The 17883-nt window shown below is 64.0% G+C and overlaps 2 protein-coding genes across 5 annotated transcripts; both read left to right on the forward strand.

The window, feature by feature from the left end:
- Positions 1-826: 826 nt before the first annotated feature.
- On the forward strand, positions 827-4655 carry SLURP2 (secreted LY6/PLAUR domain containing 2). Its single transcript, XM_044244855.1, has 3 exons — positions 827-889; positions 4127-4225; positions 4501-4655. The coding sequence occupies exons 1-3, from the start codon at positions 838-840 to the stop codon at positions 4635-4637; spliced, it is 288 nt and encodes a 95-aa protein (XP_044100790.1). The 5' UTR covers positions 827-837; the 3' UTR covers positions 4638-4655.
- Positions 4656-9966: 5311 nt separating this feature from the next.
- On the forward strand, positions 9967-17208 carry LOC122905501 (ly6/PLAUR domain-containing protein 2-like). 4 transcript variants are annotated; one of them, XM_044247070.1, is made up of 5 exons: positions 9967-10022; positions 10507-10609; positions 11675-11794; positions 16436-16555; positions 16879-17208. In XM_044247070.1, the coding sequence occupies exons 2-5, from the start codon at positions 10549-10551 to the stop codon at positions 17199-17201; spliced, it is 624 nt and encodes a 207-aa protein (XP_044103005.1). In that variant the 5' UTR covers positions 9967-10022; positions 10507-10548; the 3' UTR covers positions 17202-17208. The 4 variants fall into 4 exon arrangements, with proteins under 4 accessions (XP_044103005.1, XP_044103004.1, XP_044103007.1 ...); XM_044247069.1 differs by lacking the exon at positions 9967-10022 and having other exon boundaries at positions 10424-10609; XM_044247072.1 differs by lacking the exons at positions 9967-10022; positions 16436-16555; positions 16879-17208 and adding an exon at positions 12283-12520 and having other exon boundaries at positions 10426-10609.
- The last annotated feature ends 675 nt before the right edge of the window (positions 17209-17883 follow it).

Raw genomic sequence — 17883 nt, forward strand, 5'->3', positions numbered from 1 at the left:
GCAGGCGGCACCCCAGGAACCCACCTACCGCCCCTGCTTGTAAGCTCTTCCCCTAGGAGCAGGGTCTGAATCCACCCAGCTCCCAGCCGGAAGGAGCCCACCCGATAGAGCGGTGGACCGAAGCCACTCGGCGGCCAGAGCAGACACAAGGATCGGTGCGGGGATAAGCTTCTGCGCTGCCCCCGCGGCTTTTGGCAGAACGGTGGGGCTGGCAGGTGGTTCCACACTCCGGCTTCTGCTCTCACACGCACCCTTTTGGGCTCTCACCCATCATGGGACCCCTTGAAATATCTCTCTGCTCCCCGCACCTCCCCCCGCCCGCCCCCAGCCACAGGGCACACGGGCACACTGCCGCAGGTCTTGGGCCCTGCCGTGTGAGCTCGCGACAGCCACCAGCCCTCCTCACTCCCAGCAAGGCCGGCAGCTCTCCACCGCCAGCACCGCGGAGGACGCACCTGTTCCGGCTCTGAGGAGGGGAGCTGGTCATGGACACCCTGGGGGGCACTTCTGGCTACCCCTAAGCTTCGCAGGCGTGTTGAGCGGGAAGGGCGAGCTCAGGCCTGTGCTGGACCCTCGTTCCAGCTCCTCACAGAAAAACCAGACCCTGTGAGTGGAGGGTCCACCCTGTGCCAGGGGGTCTTACCTGGTCCCCACCCTGCCATCTGATGGACAAAGAGGTCTGTGTGATAAACGGGGCTGGGCCTGGGGCCTGGGGGCTGGGCAGGTCCCAGCCTGGCTCCTCCGCTGAGTCAGTGGCCAGGTGAGTCAGCGCTGGCGGGAGCAGCCGGTATAAGACGGTGACCTGGTACCTGCGAGCCAGCCTCGACCCAGGAAACCATGCGGCTGCTCCCTGGGCTCTTGCTGGCCGCTGCCTTGAGCCTGGAGCTGGGTGAGTCCAAGGGCCACCTCCGTCCCCACTGCTCTAAGCCAGTCCCCCAACCCCAGCCACTACCGAGCCCTGGGCTGGGGCTTGTCACCTCAGGGAAGCCCGATTCCTGCCCCCCACCCCCTTTTCTGGGCTCTAGACCCTCCCCACCTGCCATCTCCTACCTTCCGCGTGTGGATAGCACTCAGAGCTCTCCCCCACCCCTCCTGGACCCGCAGGCCCATCAGCGGAGCCCACAGTGCTGTCCTTGTCCCTGCAAGGGCCGTCAGCCTCCCAGCGCCCTGCCCCGAGCTTGACAGCCAGCTCCCCCACAGGCTTCTCCACGCAACAGTGACCCCCACACTGAGTGAGGGCCTCTTCCAGCTCTCCGTGGTCTGCCCGTTTCCCAGGACACCCTCTTCTGGACCCTAGTGGTTCTCTTCTGACTGGGACACCGGCCTCTCCTCCTTTTGCTCGGGCTTCCTTCTGGCACCAGTTCCCCACTCTGGTCATTTATTTCCGTGTTTGGCTGCGTTCATGTCTGCCCTTGCTGGCCAGGTCTGGTCCAGCTCCAGGCCCGGCGGACCAAATGCCTGTCTAAGGGCTTCTCGGGGAACTCTGCCTCAAATGGGGCTGCCCCTCCTGGCCTCATCTTCCTAGAGCACCCGATGGGGGACGGCGTCTCTGCCCACCCACCCACAGCCCCAAAAGAAACCAGCCAGACGCCGGATCCAACCGTAGCCAGCCCCACTTGCCCAGCCCTCACCTGACAAGGCCCCTGCCTCCATGGCTGGGAAGGCATCTTCCTCACAGCCCGTGGCCCTAAACGAGATGGGCACAGGGAGTGTCTGGACTGCCCCTGGGCCTCGGCTCCACCCAGGGCCCTCTGGGATCCGCTGCTGTCCCCCTGCAGGAACCCCCCACCCTAGGCCCAGGCGCTTGCGGGCTCTCTGTTCGGTGGGGAGGGTCTCACCAGCGAACCCTAAGAACTGCCCCAGGGTCGTCAGTGTGGATGGACAGGGGTGGGAAAAGCCTTTATCACCCCCAGCGCTAAGTCACAGGCCCCTCCTCCGTCCTCTGACTCTGCCAGGGTCCAGTGGATCAGGGACGCTGCACATGCCACAGCATTGCTGGTGTCCTCTCCCTGCTCCCGCCCCGTCCCCTCGCCTGCCCTGTCAGAGGGAACGCACCCTGTCAGAGGGAACGCACGGGGTGCAGAGTGGGAGAGGTCCCATCTGCTGCACAGTGAGCCGGGACAGGGCACAAGCCTGGCCGGCTGCTTCCACAGCCCTGCCCCCAGACGGCCCTTCCTTCCCCTTCCCCCTCCTCCCTCCCTTCCTCCCCTTCCTTCTTTCTTCCCTCCCTCCCTCCTTCCCCCCTTCCTCCCTTCCTTCCACGAAGCTCTCCTGGCCTCCACTAGGTACAGCGGGGGATGCTCTGGGGCCGCAGAAGAGTGGGTGAAACACCCCACCCATGTCCTTCAGGTCGGAGGGGGTGAGGTGGGGAGGGAGCCCTGAGCAAGGTCACATGGGGGCACGGACGCTGCCACCAGGCTGGGGCAGAGGTACCAGCCACATGGGGGGCATGTCAAAGGAGGAGCCATCAACTCTGCCTGGAAATCCAGAAGGCCTTCTTAGAGGAGGTGGCATTTGAGGGGGGCCTGTCTTGCCAGGAAGGCAGAGGGAAGAGCATGGACGAGGCAGGGAGGCGTCTGGGCGAATGAGAGAGGACAGCAGAGGCGAGCAGGCGGCGGAACTGCACTTCTCAAGGGGCTCCCTTGGGTCAGGGACACCCCAGTTTCCCAGGTGACAGTGCCCTGTCTGTCCATTAGGTGGCACACGTAGCTTACCACACCGTCCTCGGGCATGATGTGCCGGTGGCTTCAAGCAGCGGGGATGAGCTTTGTGACAGGAGCTGTCACCTTTCCTGGTCACGCGGTCTCAGATCGCTCTGCGGGGCTGGCCGATGAGTCAGGGCCAACTGGGCACACTCCCATGGTGGGGACTTCGCGTCTGCATCACTGCTCTGGGGCTCTGGGAGGAGGCTGCCCACAACCCCGGGGCTGAGCAGAGGGCTCAGGGCTTGCCAGGAGGTGTGTGTGCCTTGGCCAGGTGTGCGTGTGTATGCCCGTGCACACTGGGGTTTGGTGAAAGTGTGCAGTGCCTCACGGTGCCCCCTGGCCCAGGTCGGAAAGTGTGCTGATCCGGGCAGATCCAGGGTGACGGTGATGGTGGGGCTGGGGCAGCCAGCAGAGGCCCGAAGGACGGACTGGGGCATGGGTGGGGCGGGAGGAGCCCACCCCGATCTGTGGTGCCCTGAGGCTCAGAGCCTACCCTCAGCGGGAGTGACCCCTGCAGGTGTGCTGCGTCTGCACTGCGGCTCCGCCCACTGGGCGCAGGAACCAGAGAAGGAGGGGCAGGCAGGGAGGGAGGAAATTCAAGGCAAGGAGCATGGTGGGGAGGGGGTGCCGAAGGACAGAGAGCCCCCCGCCGTGCCCCCATGCGAGGACAGGGCTGATGGGCAGATTGGCCAGACGTTTACAGAATGAACTTAGTATTTCAAAAGCCTCCCGGCTGTCCTCAGAGAAGAAACATTGAACAAAACTGCGCCGGCCGCCCTCCTGTCCCTTTCGTCACCCCGCGCTCCTGTCCCCACGGCTTCCCACTCCCCATGGAGGCCAGTGAGGCCCCCCACCACAGCCACCAGAACGAAGGAGCCTGTGGGTCTCAGGGTTCTGCTGATGTGGAAATGGGCACGGCCACATCGTGGGGAGCCCTCACCACCTTCCCCCCATCTCCAACCCCCAGCTCGTTCTGTGTGAAGTCACTGCTCACGCCATCCACTGTGGGGGGGGGGTCGTACAGAGAGTCCGCAAAGACCCCATCCTGCCCCCCAGCCCAATGCTGTCCTGGGCCAGGGGACTCCGCAGAGCCACCTCCAGCTGCAGCCGACCCTGCTGTGGCCCCGGGCCTGGCCACCTGCACCCTGGGAAGTGCGGTCCCGCAGGATGGAAGGGCAGAGCGCCAGCCCTGGGCTGAGGCTTGGGACAGGGTGGCCTCCCCACCCCCTTATCTATAAGGGGCTGCACATGCCAGGATGAGAGCCTAGGGTCCTAAGAATGAGGGGGGGTCCTGGGTGGGAAGAGAGGGTGTTGTCAGGCCGGCATTGCCCACACCTGTGTCCCTCTCGATCTGTGTGTCCATCCACCTGTCCCTCCGCCCACGGCTGACCGGCCTGTCCCTCCTCCGCTCACGGCTGCAGCGCAAGGCTTGAACTGTCACCAGTGCAAGGGCTTTGGAGGGTGCACCCATGCATCCAGATGCCCATGGGGCTCCAACTACTGCGTCAGCATCGCTACCCGTGAGTAAGGGATGTGTGGGGTGGCCCAGCTGTGCCCTCCCTGCCCAGGAGAGGAGACCCAGGCTCAGAGGGGGCAGAGCTGGTCCAGGCTCCCAACGAGGCTGGAACAGGATGGGAGGGGCACCCACTGACCTCAGTGCAGGAGAGGACTCGAGGGAGGGGGCTGGTTACACCCAGTTTGGGCGCTGACTCTTGGCTTGGTGGCAGGTGGGGCGGGGGCACAGGCAGCTCAGGGCCTCAGGGAACTTGCACTGTTTACCTTCTGTCTGCCCCAGGAGTCCCCTTCAGCGTCGCTGACCTGCCTCTGGTGACCAAATCGTGCTACAGTGGCTGCCCGGACATCTCTACCCTTGGCCTTGGCCCCCACGTGTCCATCGTCTGCTGCCAGTTCAGCCTCTGCAACACAGACTGACCGCCCCCCACCCTCAGCACCCCCCACCCCGCCCCGGGCCCAGAGCCCCAGGCTGAGCTGCTCAGGCAGCTGAGAGGGGGCACTGGCTGGGGGGGAGGTGCTCGAGCATCCCAGGGCTCGGAGTGGGAGGTCCTAAGAACTAGAAGCGGCACTGGGTGGGCCAGAGGAAGGAGGAGGGCCCCCGGCAGAGGAAGGGACCTTTGGGGGAACTGGAAAGGGGAAGATGGAGGGAACAGAGCAGACAGGTGAGGGGGGAGGCTGGAGGCAGCTGGCCCCCACCCACGCAGGGTGCGGTTGCATCCCCGCACCCACACCCACACCCACGCACATCCCCACACACCGCCCCCACACGCTGAGAAACTTTTAATCAGGGTTCCAGCCGGCCTCCAGCTGCGGAGTGGACCAAGACCCTACCGGCCAGGCGACATGGCTCCTCCCCACCACATGACCCCCAGCACAGCGCCCAGCCCTTGCCTTGTCCTTACCCTGACCAGGGTCTCATGAAAGAAAACGTGGAAAAGCCAGTGCGGTGGTGCAGCCACCCGGTGTGGGGGGCAGTGTCCCAGCAGAGAGTGACCCCACAGAGAGGCACAAGCAGGGCTTCGGGCTAGCGGGGTGAGGACGGCTCGCGGGAAGGACAGGACTGCGCAGGCGCTAATGTGGCGTGTGGCAGGCGCAGGGGCGGGGGGCGACACGGCACAGGCGGTGGGTAGCTGACCACCCCGAGAGGAAAACCAAACCGGCTCTGGGCCTTCACTCCCACTCACTGGAAAGGCATTACAACTGAATCACAGATTTAAGTGTTGAAAAGAGAGAGTGTGTGTGTTAAAGTGTTTGGCGTAGAAAATCGAGACCCCCAGCAATCCCATACCTGCGCGGGACGAACCCGAGTTCACACGGAAGCCTCTCGGTGACCGCTCCACCAGCCTCCCTCGTAACAGCGACCGCGTGGATAGACACCCCGGTCTGTCCCACCACCCGCGCACCCCGCGCTGCTAACGGCGGCGGCACGAAGCTGAGACCTGAGTGAGACGTGGAGAGAGAGAGGCCACATGCGGAGAACCGCAAACTGCGCTCCGCTCCCGTTGCTGCGAAGCGCCCAGGACAGGCCAATCCGGGGGGCGGGCGGCCAGGGCAGGCTGGGAGCGCGCTGGTGTGGGGCTGGCAGCCGCGGGGGCGCGGGGAGGGCTCCTTCCTGAGCCTGACTGGGGAGGGCTTCAGGACCGGTGAGTACACCAGCTCTCCGTGACTGAACTGCACGGAAGGGGACGCGTGTCCAATAAAGCGGATACAAATGTCAAAGAGAAAAAAAGAAAAAGTTGTTTGCAAGAAAAACAGGACCGCACATCCAGACTGAGAAAGGTTCGCGACCACACTAACGCAGGAAAGGATGCGCTGCGCAAAACCAGAGCGCAGGCGACTGTGCAGGGGACAGCGCAGGGGACAGCACAGGGGACAGCGCAGGCAGCCCCACGGCCGTGCCACTCCTGGGCGCAGTGAAGAGTGCTGCCCGGTCCCACCGGCAGGTTCCCCCTAGGAGAACGTCAGCCCCACGCAGAGTCAAAAAGTAGCCTTAACATCTAGGAGCGAGCACACAGAGAAGAGGGGGTCAGGGCAGGCAGGAAGCCGCCCCTCTGTGCCCCAGGGTGGGGCGCTGCAGCCCTCACCGGCAGGTCCGACGCCTGCCCCCGGAACTGTTCAGTGCTGCCCGCCCCCAAACGTCACCAGACACCTGCGGCAGGGAGTGCCTACCCACACGGCCCGGCTGCAACCCCCCTGCTCCAGGCTTGAGAATCTGGTGAAAGGCAGGGCTCCCAATGTGAGGGCCTGGTGAGGCCTGGGTAAGCACCAAGCACCGGGTGAAGCAACTTTGGCCCCGAGGCGGGGTGCTGAGTCTTGAGGCGTGAGACCCATCAAGAGCGGATGGGTCTTTCACAGGGTTCCTGCAAACCCCCTGGGAGGGTCAGGCCGTGGCGTGCAGGGACCGGAAGCGCTAGCACGTGACAAGGAGTGAGCAGTGTTGGGGTGGGGGGCAGCGAGGGTTCCCATGTGTCCCGGCACAGATGGGAGCAGCCTCACGTCTGCCGGCGCACAGGTGACTGTATATTAGGGCACGTCCACATCGGGGTCCTTCAAGAAGGGTGCAGCCGAAAGGGCTGCCTCGGGGATAATGTCACTCTCCGCATTTTCTTCACTGTGTAGAAACATGGAGCATTCAGGCTACTCTGTGGGATGCCCCGCACAGGGGAACGGGTGAGCAGGAGCCAGATACCACACTACCTTCCTGGGGGCCTGCAGACACTGCCCAGAGGAGGCCACTCACAGACGGCTGGGGAGGAAGCCTAGTCTGGAGATGGAGTAGCAGCAGAGAGCCCTAACCCGGTCACACTCTAAACCCTGACCCTCGCCACACTCTGATCCCTGATCCTGGTCACACTCTGAGCCCTGACCCTGGTCATGAACCTTGACCCTGGTCACACTCTGAGCCCTGATTCCTGGTCACATACTGATCCCTGATCCTGCTCACACTCTGAGCCCTAACCCTGGTCATGAACCCTGACCCTGGTCACACTCTGAGCCCTGATTCCTGGTCACATACTGATCCCTGATCCTGGTCACACTCTGAGCCCTGACCCTGGTCATGAACCTTGACCCTGGTCACACTCTGAGCCCTGATTCCTGGTCACATACTGATCCCTGATCCTGGTCACACTCTGAGCCCTGATCCTGGTCACACTCTGAGCCCTGACCCTGGTCATGAACCCTGACCCTGGTCACACTCTGAGCCCTGATTCCTGGTCACATACTGATCCCTGATCCTGGTCACACTCTGAGCCCTGATCCTGGTCACAACCTGAGCCCTGATCCTGGTCATGAACCCTGACCCTGGTCACACTCTGAGCCCTGATTCCTGGTCACATACTGATCCCTGATCCTGGTCACACTCTGAGCCCTGATCCTGGTCACACTCTGAGCCCTGACCCTGGTCATGAACCCTGACCCTGGTCACACTCTGAGCCCTGATTCCTGGTCACATACTGATCCCTGATCCTGCTCACACTCTGAGCCCTGATCCTGGTCACAACCTGAGCTCTGACCCTGGTCATGAACCTTGACCCTGGTCACACTCTGAGCCCTGATTCCTGGTCACATACTGATCCCTGATCCTGGTCACACTCTGATCCCTGATCCTGGTCACACTCTGAGCCCTGACCCTGGTCATGAACCCTGACCCTGGTCACACTCTGAGCCCTGATTCCTGGTCACATACTGATCCCTGATCCTGGTCACACTCTGAGCCCTGACCCTGGTCATGAACCTTGACCCTGGTCACACTCTGAGCCCTGATTCCTGGTCACAACCTGAGTCGTGACCCTGGTCATGAACCCTGATCCTGGTCATACTCTGAGCCCTGATTCTGGTCATGAGCCCTGACCCTGGTCACACTCTGAGCCCTGATTCCTGGTCACATACTGACCCCTGATCCTGGTCACACTCTGAGCCCTGATCCTGGTCACATACTGAACCCTGATCTTGGTCATACTCTGAGTCCTGACCCTGGTCACATTCTTACCTTAACCCTGGTCACATCCTGAACCCTGATCCTGGTTACATGCTAAGTCTTGACCCTGGTCACATGCTATATCTCAACCCCGGTCACACTGCAAGTCCTGATCTTTGTCACACTCTCAGCCCTGACCCTGGTCACATGCTGAGCCCTGACCCTGTTCACATGATGAACCCTGACCCTGGTCACACACTGAACCCTGACCCTGGTCACTCTCTGAGCCCTTACTCTGGTCATACTCTGAGTCCTAACCCTGATCACCCTCGAGACCCCCACCCTGGTCACACTCTGAGCCATGATCCTACTCATACTCTGACCCTTGACCTACTCACACTCTGAGCCCTGACTCTGGTCACATGATGGGCCCTGATTTTGTCGCACTCTGAGTCTGGACCCTGGTCACACTCTTGAGCCCTGCCCTTGAGGCTCCTAGTAGGACTGGGGGATGGCTGGCTTCTCAGCATGGAGGCATCCTAGACAGAGCCCACCCAAACTCTGACTGAGCCGCATCCCTCCCCGACCTGAGTAGACAGGTGCAAATTTGCAGTTAAGTTTCAGCCTGGCTGCCCAAGGATCAGGCAGAAACTGTAGGAGGGGTGAACGCCCAGGGGCCAGGGGTGTGCTCTGCATGGAAAGCACAGGTGGGGCCCTTGGGTCTGAGCACATGGAGCTGGGCTTGGTCCGGGCTGCAGCAATGGAATTGGGCTGGACGGAAGGAGGAAGCTAGGGTGTGTGTGGTGGGTGTCTAATCCCGTTAACGGCATCCGCGTCAGCGCCGACCGCAGCGTGGCGGCTTGCTCAAGTGTGAAATCAGACAAGCCCGGCTGCTGCTTGCGCTTCCCCAGCCCGAGCAAGGTGACCTGCTCAAGTCAGCAGCTGCCAGGAGCGTCCGATCCTATGCCCGAAGCAGAGTCAGTTGTTAGTGTGGTGTGCTAGTGTCGTGTCTCCAGAGCCGTGGTGAGGAAAGCATGATCCAGCAGGGCAGGTGGCTCCCCCAGGCTGGGCGCTCCGGGAAGCCACGCATCCAGCCCGCAGCCCCCACCCAGTCTAGACGGGCACAGGACCCGTCAGCTCCCACATGGAGCTGATCTTAAAGGAAAGCCAAGGACCGCATAAACACTGTGGGGTGGGGATGGGGGGAGTCCCCAGACAGAATGTCAACCACAGGAGGGTGGGGGAGGAACGGGCATCCCTGGTGACAGGAAAAGCAGGAGCAAAGTCTTGGAGGGGAGTAAGATTTGGACCCTCTGGGAGAAGACGGAGGAGTTGGGTGGGGTTGCGGCGTGGCCCTAAGTGAGTCTGGACGTCATGGCCTTGACTTCCCAGCAAGAGGCCCTGGGACCTGCCAACAACCCTCCCCACCCTACCCTGGGGTTCACCCTGGCAGCTGTGGGCTTGCTAGAGGGTGTGACTGGGTCACGGGTAGAGGACATCTTGGGGCGGCTGAAGTGCAAGCACTCTGGGGGGGATGTGTGTGCGCCTGTGTGTTGGGGGGCAGCAGCGGCTGGAGCCACACTTTGGTGCTGTCTGGGCCTTGGGCAAGGGCCTTGCGGTCGATGGCCTGACCTACAACGGTCCAGGAGAGCCCTGCCCAAGGGGCAGCCCCTGTGATTTCTTTAGAGACCAAGGTGTACCTGCCCCTCCAGTGGGCACTGGGGCTAGTGTCCCCAAAGTGACCCTGGCCCCTCCCCAGCTCCACCCTCCACCCAGGACCTTCCTGTTGACCCAGCTCTCTTCCTGTCTTTGTGCCCATAAGCCTCTCCGTACACTTCGGCTGGTTGTCCCGGCAGCGGTCTGTTCCCATATCTCCGTGCCCCGTGAGATTCCCTCAAGAGAGCTGGGGTGGGGGTGGGGGGGTTGCAGGCCTCCTTGGTAGCATTCAAACCCAGAATTACTAGACCCAGACTCTGCCCTGGAGGCAGGCCTGGGGACCCCTGTGGGAAGGGTGCCTGGCAGAGGCAGAAACCAGGGTGGGGGTAGGCGTGGAGGAGGAAGGAGAAGGCGTGGAGCCTGGGGAAGGGGGTCACAGAGGGAGGTGGGGGCTCCAAATCACAGAGAGGGGCCTTCAGGGCCAGGAAGGGACCCCAGGCTGTGAGGAGGTAGAGGAAAGAGGAAGAGGACAGGGAGGCAGGAGGAGTCCCCACAGAGGAATTGGGCTTCCAGGGCGGGCGGGAGGGGCCCCAGTGGGTGGAGGGGGGCGGGTCTCTGCACCTCTGCCGCCCACAAGAAACCCAATCCCACTAATCTGCTTGGCTGACCGGTCGGGCGGCTGCACCGGGTGTCCACTGTCCCTGCGGGCAGGCCGGAGGCGAGCGCGCTGCAGAGCAGGGTGAGGACTAGACCATGAGGGGGACACGGCAGGCGCTACTGATGCTGGTGCTGGTGACCTGCGGCAGCAAGCTCGGTGAGAGGCGCGGGGCGCGGGGTGGGGGGCCGGGGAGTGGAGGAAGGCCAGGAGACCTAGGAGAGGCGGGGTGGGGAGCAAGGATGAGCCGCAGGGAAGGGCGCAGGTGTCTGAGGGGGAGGAGGGCATAGCCCCAAGGGCTGCCCCCCCAGGGCTGGGGCGGCTGCAGAGGCTCTGGGGAGCTGCATGTCACTAGGGGCCGTGGGCGCCCCGGAAAGGCTGTCGCTGGAGAGGTCGTGGGCAGAACCACGTTCCCCAATTCTGGGGCCACGTGAAGGCAAGGCTCAGGGGTGTCTTGGGGAGACCAGGAAGGCTCTGGGAACTGGGGCTGACATGGGGGTCTGAGAGAACACCTGGGGGAGAAGCCCCAGCCCCTCGGGACCCCCACACTCAGCCAGAAAAGGAGCTGGGCAGTGGGGGCCCCAGCCAGAAGGGAAACAGATCAACCAGAGGCACAGTGACACGCAGTGGGGGTAGAGGAGCCTGTGGCCTTGGCTGTGCTGGACCCGCTGGCTCTGGTCAGGCCAGCCAGGCTCCTGCGGTGGGTGGGACGCAGAGCAGCACACCCTGGGGCCCCGCCCCTGCCGGCCCGCACCCCAACCTGCCCCTGTCCCCGAGCTGTGGCTCTTCCCTCCTTTGTTAATCTGGCACCTGTGGGTGCCCCAGGCCCAGCCTGACCCACCCTGCACCCCACACACCTCCTTATCTGTTCCCGGTGCCCACTGTTACTCATTGGGTGCTGCTCTTTGCTGGTCAGGATTCCAAGGGGGTGTCCGGCCACACTGAGGCCCTCCCTGACCCTGCAAGGACGCCTGGCTCCCTGCAGGCCCCTCCTCCATGCTTCCAGAGCTGTCCCCTCCACCCCTTGGCCCTGCAGGCTGAGCCTATCAGGGGCACGCTCTGTCTCTAAGGACCACAGCTCAAACCTCCTGAGACCTCCCAGAGTCTGGGCCGCTGGGCACCAGCAGCCTGGACCGCGCGGCCCCCTCAAACCTGGGCCTCCGGGACGGGGGCTCAGGGAGGGGCAGGGCAAGCTTGATGTGTCCTTTGTCCCTTCTTACCCAGCGGAGGCCCTGCAATGCTACACCTGTCATGAGCCTACTGGTGTGTCCAGCTGTGTTACCGTCGCCACATGCAATGCCAACGAGACCATGTGCAAGACCACCCTCTACTCCCTGGAGATAGGTCCGCGGGAGCTGGGGGGCGGGGCGATAGGTCCGCGGGGGCTGGTGGGCGCGGCGATAGGTCGGCGGGAGCTGGTGGGCGCGGCGATAGGTCCGCGGGAGCTGGGGGGCGGGGCGATAGGCCCGCGGGAGCTGTGGTGGCGGGGCCGGGGTCCCAGGGTCAGATCGCCTCCAGGACCCTCACCCCGGCCAGCCCTGCACAGTGCGCCTCCACCACCTTAGCCATTTGTTTGCAAAAGGGATTTCGGTTCCCAGCAGTTAGGCCTCCCTCCCTCCTCCTTTCTTTCCTTAAACGGAGAGGAAGCCTCCCCTTGCCCGGGGATTCCCTGGAAAGGGATGGCCTCCAGCAGCCAGCTGGGAGCGGGCACTCGGCCCACAGAGGTGGAAGGAAAGAGGAGCGGGGAACGGGTCACGCCACCCTGGGGTCATGGGCTGGACGTGGGGGCCCTGAAGCTCGCGAGCTGACCGGACACCCAACATGGCCCACAGTGTACCCCTTCGTGGGGGACTCCACGGTGACCAAGTCCTGCGCCGTCAAGTGTGTGCCCTCAGACGTGGACGGCATCGGCCAGACCCGGCCCGTGTCCTGCTGCAACACGGACCTCTGCAACATAGACGGGGCCCCTGCACTGGCCTGCGGCTGCGGCCTTGCCTTGGCGCTGGCGCTCCTCCTGCTGGGCAGCCTCAGCCTCTAGAGCCCCCGCCACCTCTGTCCCCACCCCTACCCCCACCCCCTGCGAGCCAGTCCTGAGTGTCCCAGAAGAAGCATTGTTCCTGCACCAGGCCTCCTGAATCTCCTTTTTGGCAGCCCTGTCCCGCCAGGGCAGGGAGGGCTTTGAGCTTCGAGTCCAGCTCCCTCCACCCGACCCTGTGTCCCCCTCCCACCCCTTCTCAGCCCCTCCTCTCCTGGTCCTTTCCTGCCCCTCCTGGCCTCTGGGTTCTCTCTGGGGCTCTCCTCAGCCACATGGCTGCCCCCGTCTGTCTCCTCTCCACTACCAAGACGTGCTAAGCAGGGATGGGCACTAGGGCGGGAAACCAGGCAGGGCTCTGCTCTCTGGGCCCTGCGGGGGGGCCTGATTGTGGTGGGACAGAAAGCGAGACCCCACAGGTAAGGGCAGCACTGCACCTGCCAGGGTCGGATCACAGGTGGCTTCTCAGAGGAGAGGGCCATTAAGGCTAGGCTTTGAATGACTGAGAGATCGTTTGGGTAGAGGAGGGCAGGCCAAGTCAGGTGGAAGGAAGATCCAGGCGGGCTCAGAGTGGCCCGGGATCCAGGATAGACCCGTGAAGCGCCTACTGCCCGCTCGCCTGGCCCCTGGTGACATGGTCCCCTTCTGTTGGTTGGCGGGGCTTGCTGCTGGGCATACCCACCACCTGCCCTCTCCAGGCTCACCGAGCCCCACTGCCTGGGGGCCTAGGGCAGCCCAAGCTCCAATGCAGAGGTCCATCTTCACCTTGGCCAGCACCAAATCCTCCAGATCACCCTCCCGGGAGTCACCTACCCTGGAGGCCTCTTGCCCGGAGGGCTCCCAGCTCTGCATCTGGGTTGAGACTCGATGCTCACACACACATGCATATACATGTGTGCGCGTACACACATGGTCCTGGAAATACACAGTGTGGGCCATGGACTTGAGGAAGACAGGCCCCGGCTCTCCCACCCAGTGCTGGCCCCTCCCCAGGACCACCTGAGGGAGGCAAGAGGGGGAGGGGAGGAGAGGGCCTCCAGTCACCCTGGGACCTGCACCTTCTCCCTGTCCTCCTGCTCCAGCAGCTCCTCCTGGACCCCTGGGTGAGTTGGCCCCGTCCTGGGAAGGGGGCACAGCACTGGTGTCCAGTCTGAGTTGGGGCTGGGAAGCCCTCTTTCTGGCTCATCCCCACTGGCCTCTGAGTCCAGAGCCCTCACAGTCAGCCCTTGCCCCCCTTCTGGGGTTTCCTTCCCTTGGATGGTAGAGAGCAGCAGCCAGGACCTGAAGCAGGTCTCTCCTGGGGCAAGGGACACCCATGCTTCTGAGAGAGGAGACCCATGGCCAGAAGGCCCGCTATCCCTGGGACCCCAGGAATCCCACATCTCTGCCTCCTGTCCATCTCAGGGGCTCTGTGGTCCTGAGCCAGATCCTGGGGAACAGAACACCCCCGCAGCCCAGCGAGCCCTGTACCATGTGTCTAGCACACACTGGTCGCACAGCCTGGCCACCACCTGCCAGAGACCCCTGACTCCAGGAATGGCAGGGAAACTGGGAGGCCAGGCATGGCCAAGTGCTGTCAAGATGCCTCCGTTTGGGGTTGTAGCTCTGAACTCTGACTTGAGCACGGAAGAGGCCCCGTCCAGTAATTCAGCACACCTGTCTCCGGGCATTCCTGTCTCTCACAAAAGTGAAGAGAATGGCAGGGTCACTTGAGCTCTAGAGCCTGGTTTGGGACCCAGTACACACACACACACACACACACACACGCACACACACACACGCACACACAGCCCTCCAGGGAAGCATGGGAACACTGTGTGCCCCGCCCTCCCTCCTGGTCGCTGCTCCTGCCTGGCCTTCCTCCCCTCCGAAGCCAGAGCCAGGGCCCTTCCAGGCAGCCCCTGCCAGCACACGGGGTCTCTCCCCTTCCTGCCCACCGCAGCCGCCTTCTCGGCACACTCGCCCGACCAATGCTCCCGGTTCTTGTCGGCCCCTTGTCTTCCCAGCTGCCCTCGGAGGCACAGGACGTTCTGCCTGGGTCGCAGGTGGAAGAAAGGGGGTCAGGAGGGTTCCTGAGCAGACTGGCCGCGCAGGAGGTCAGGTGGGGCCGGGGCCCACTCAATCTGTCAGACTCCACACTAGACACTCCCCAGCTGCTCTTGCAACATCCGGGGCGCAGTCGCGGGACCAGGCCCTGGGGAAGGGCCGCCCGCTGCTGTCCGCGCCCGCACCTGCCATGTGAGGCTGTTGGCTTGGCAGCAACCACAGTCGCTCCCTTTGCCAGCAGGGCCTCCCTTTGTTTCCTCAGTCCATGAGGCCCCATCACACCTGCCCTCAAAACCACCCTGGGTCCCTAGTCTCTTCCTCCCCCAGGAGTACGGTCTAGAGGGGCAAGGGAGTCACCCCAAGGCCACACGTGCAGCCAGCAGCAAAGCCAAGACCGAAACCAGGACCCAAACCAGGACCTCCTGAGCCCCGGCCCCCGCTCCTCCCCGCACTCATCCAAACCCTACAGCGGGCACCTCCCCACACCCAGCTGGCAGCAGCACACTCGGAATCTGTCCTCAGCCCCCTGCCCAGCCAGCCGTTCATCCGTCTACTGCCGCCCCCTCCTTTCCTCCCCCCTTCACGCTGGCCCCAGCCACACCCTCCGCCTTCTACCCAGCCACTTCCTCAAACATCGCCCCCCGCCCCCCATCTCCTCACCCGCCCCCCCCACTCATCCGTTCACCCCCCATTAGGCCGTCTGGGGACAGAGAAACGAGAGGGTCTGGAACACCAGGAAGACCCCTGGATGAGGGGCGCCTGGCCTGGACCTTCCAGCACAGGGAAGAGTTGAGGCCAGGACGGGAGGCCCGGGAGGGCACCCACCAAGAGGCAGAGAACAGACAAAGGTGCGGGCGCGGGGAAGCCTCCGTGAGAGGTGGGCCGTGAACAGCCGGAGAAGGCCGTTAGGTCAGGAGGCAGGGGCTGGGCAGAGCCCTGTTGTCTGGGGCCTAAAATCGGGAAGCTCAGGCTTGATCATTTGTAGGGAAGGGGCTGGCAGTGACTGTGGGGCCTGCCTGGAGCCCACACCCGTCAGCCCGAGAGGAGCCTGGGGGGCCCATCCCAGCCCCCATGACACCATCCCCACCCCACCGGGCGCTCACCCTCCTCTGCACCTGGCCCGATTCCCCGCCCCTGGACCTGTGCTCTGGGGGGCTCCTGTGTCAGGAGGAGGACATCTGGGTGTGAAGGAGCCAGGCCCCGTTCGGTGCCTGGGCGGCGTCCTCACGGGCCGGCACCAGACAGGCTCCAGCCATGGGGGTCCCCCTCCTTGAGGGCCTGGGAGTGACGCTGCCGGCCTGCCCACCGTCCCGCCCGCTCCCTCCCACTCCTACCCCGTGCCGCCCGGCTGACTCACATGCCTCTTCCGCCACCACCCTGGCAGGCCCCGCAGGGCGGGCAGGGTATAAGTGTCCACGGAGGCGGCCCTGGTGCTGCCTGTGCTGGCGTCCGAGCGTGGCAGATGGCCTGGTGCAGGGCTGCCCTCCCACTGCTGCTTATGGCAGCGTCCAGCGCGCGTGGCGGTGAGCGGGACGGCTGGGAGGGACCTGTCATTGGCCTCACTCAGCCCACCTCCTCAGCGGGCAGGAGGCCCTTCAGGCCCTGGGGCAGGCCTCCATAGGCACCCCCGAGGCTCACCTCCCTGGCCCTAAATCAGCCTCCTGGGCCCTAGAGCCTTTGCTCGGGTCAGGCTTCAAGTCCCCATTTTCTAGGCAGGAAGACCAAGGCTCAGTGGAGGAATGCGGCATTCGGTCTGCTGGCCGGAGCCCTGGGCCTCGAAGGGTCTCAGTCAAGCAGGGGTGGATTCGGGAGGTATGCCCAGGGGCTAGACCGCACTTGGTCTCTGCTCCAGCCTCCCAGATGGCCCCCGAGGCCGGGTGATGAGGTCTGCCCCCTCCCCCGCCCAGGTGAGGCCTTCAAATGCTTCACATGCGAGCAGCCCACAACCATTTCGTTGTGTAAGAACATCACTCGCTGCAAGCCGGAGGCCACAGCCTGCCAGACGGTGCTGGTGCAGGTGGAGTCGGGTGAGTCCGGCCCACAGTGGTCACCTTCCCCAAACGGTCCTCAGGGTTGGGGGCAGCGGTGGAGGTCCCACGGATTGGCTCTGGGGTGCACAAGGGCTGCATCAGCCTCGGGGCTCCAGGCCCCCCCAAGGCTGCATGGCATGCCCCAACAGACGCCTGGAGGGAGGAGCATGGACTAGTTCCCAGGCCCAGCCTGGGGGGTGGGGACGGGGTGTCCCTGGCAGAGTTGAAAAGGGCTGGAGCAGGTGCCTGAAATTTGGGGCAGATGGGGAGGGCACTAGGCAGCGGAGGAGCGGGCTCTGATGCCTGTCCACCCCCGGCAGAGTACCCCTTCAACCAGAGCCCCAAGGTGACCCGTTCCTGCGCCAACTCCTGCATAGCCACCGACCCCGACAGCATAGGAATCGCCCACCCCGTCTACTGCTGCTTCTATGACTTGTGCAACTCCATGCAGGGCACCAGGCTGGGGGCCAGCCGCCGGGGGCCCCGGTCCTCGGCCGCCTCCTTCCCTGAAGGGCCCAGCGCCACCGGAGATCGCCTCTCCCCACGTGCTTCCTTGAGCTCCCGAGCCTCAGGTGAATCACCGGCCCCAAGGGCTGGTGCCCCCAGGGGCACTCTGTTGCCCACCCTTGTAGAGGATAAATAAAGACGAGGCAGAGGCCACTTCTTTCCTTCCTGGGCGCCGACAGCGCACGGAGTCAGCTTTCAGGAGAGCCGGACTGAGTCAGGCACATTCCGGGCCCCGGGCCTTCCTTCTCACCCAGGGCCATTTGGACTCATTTCACAGAAGGGGAAACGGAGGCTCCGGGGGAGACAGGCATCCCGGGCTGGCCTTCCTGCAAACCAGTCCCACGGCACCTCAGAGCAGGACCGGAGCCTTAACCCAAGGGGAGTCTGCCTCTACTCCCAGAGTCTCCCCTCAGCCCCCAGAGGCATCAAGCCCCCCCCACCCCGTTCCCGGGGTGGGAAGGAAGCTGGAGTCAAGGGTGGGCATGCCCGGGTCTACCGGGCCAGCACAGGGAAGCTGAGAAGAGAGCGGCGGACTTGCAGGGAGCCTGCCCGCCCAGCCTGGGCGTCCCAGGAGCGTGTGGGGTGGGGTGCGTCTGGGCCAGCGGACACCCACACACCTCCACGGGCTTCGGTCACCTCCCCTGACAAGGGACCCACCATGTCCTTGCCGCGGGCACAGCTGCAATGAGAAGGAACAGCGTGCATGGAGCCTGCCAGCTCGTCCCAGACTCCAAGGGCCAGCGCTGGGCTCTGTGCCCTGTGGGTCCGGCAGCAGCCCTCCCAGCCAGGAGACGGGCAGCCGTGGTTCCCCCAGGCTG

This window comes from Neovison vison, chromosome 4, assembly GCF_020171115.1.
Source record: "Neovison vison isolate M4711 chromosome 4, ASM_NN_V1, whole genome shotgun sequence".
In the NCBI taxonomy this organism is placed as follows: Eukaryota; Metazoa; Chordata; class Mammalia; order Carnivora; family Mustelidae; genus Neogale; species Neogale vison.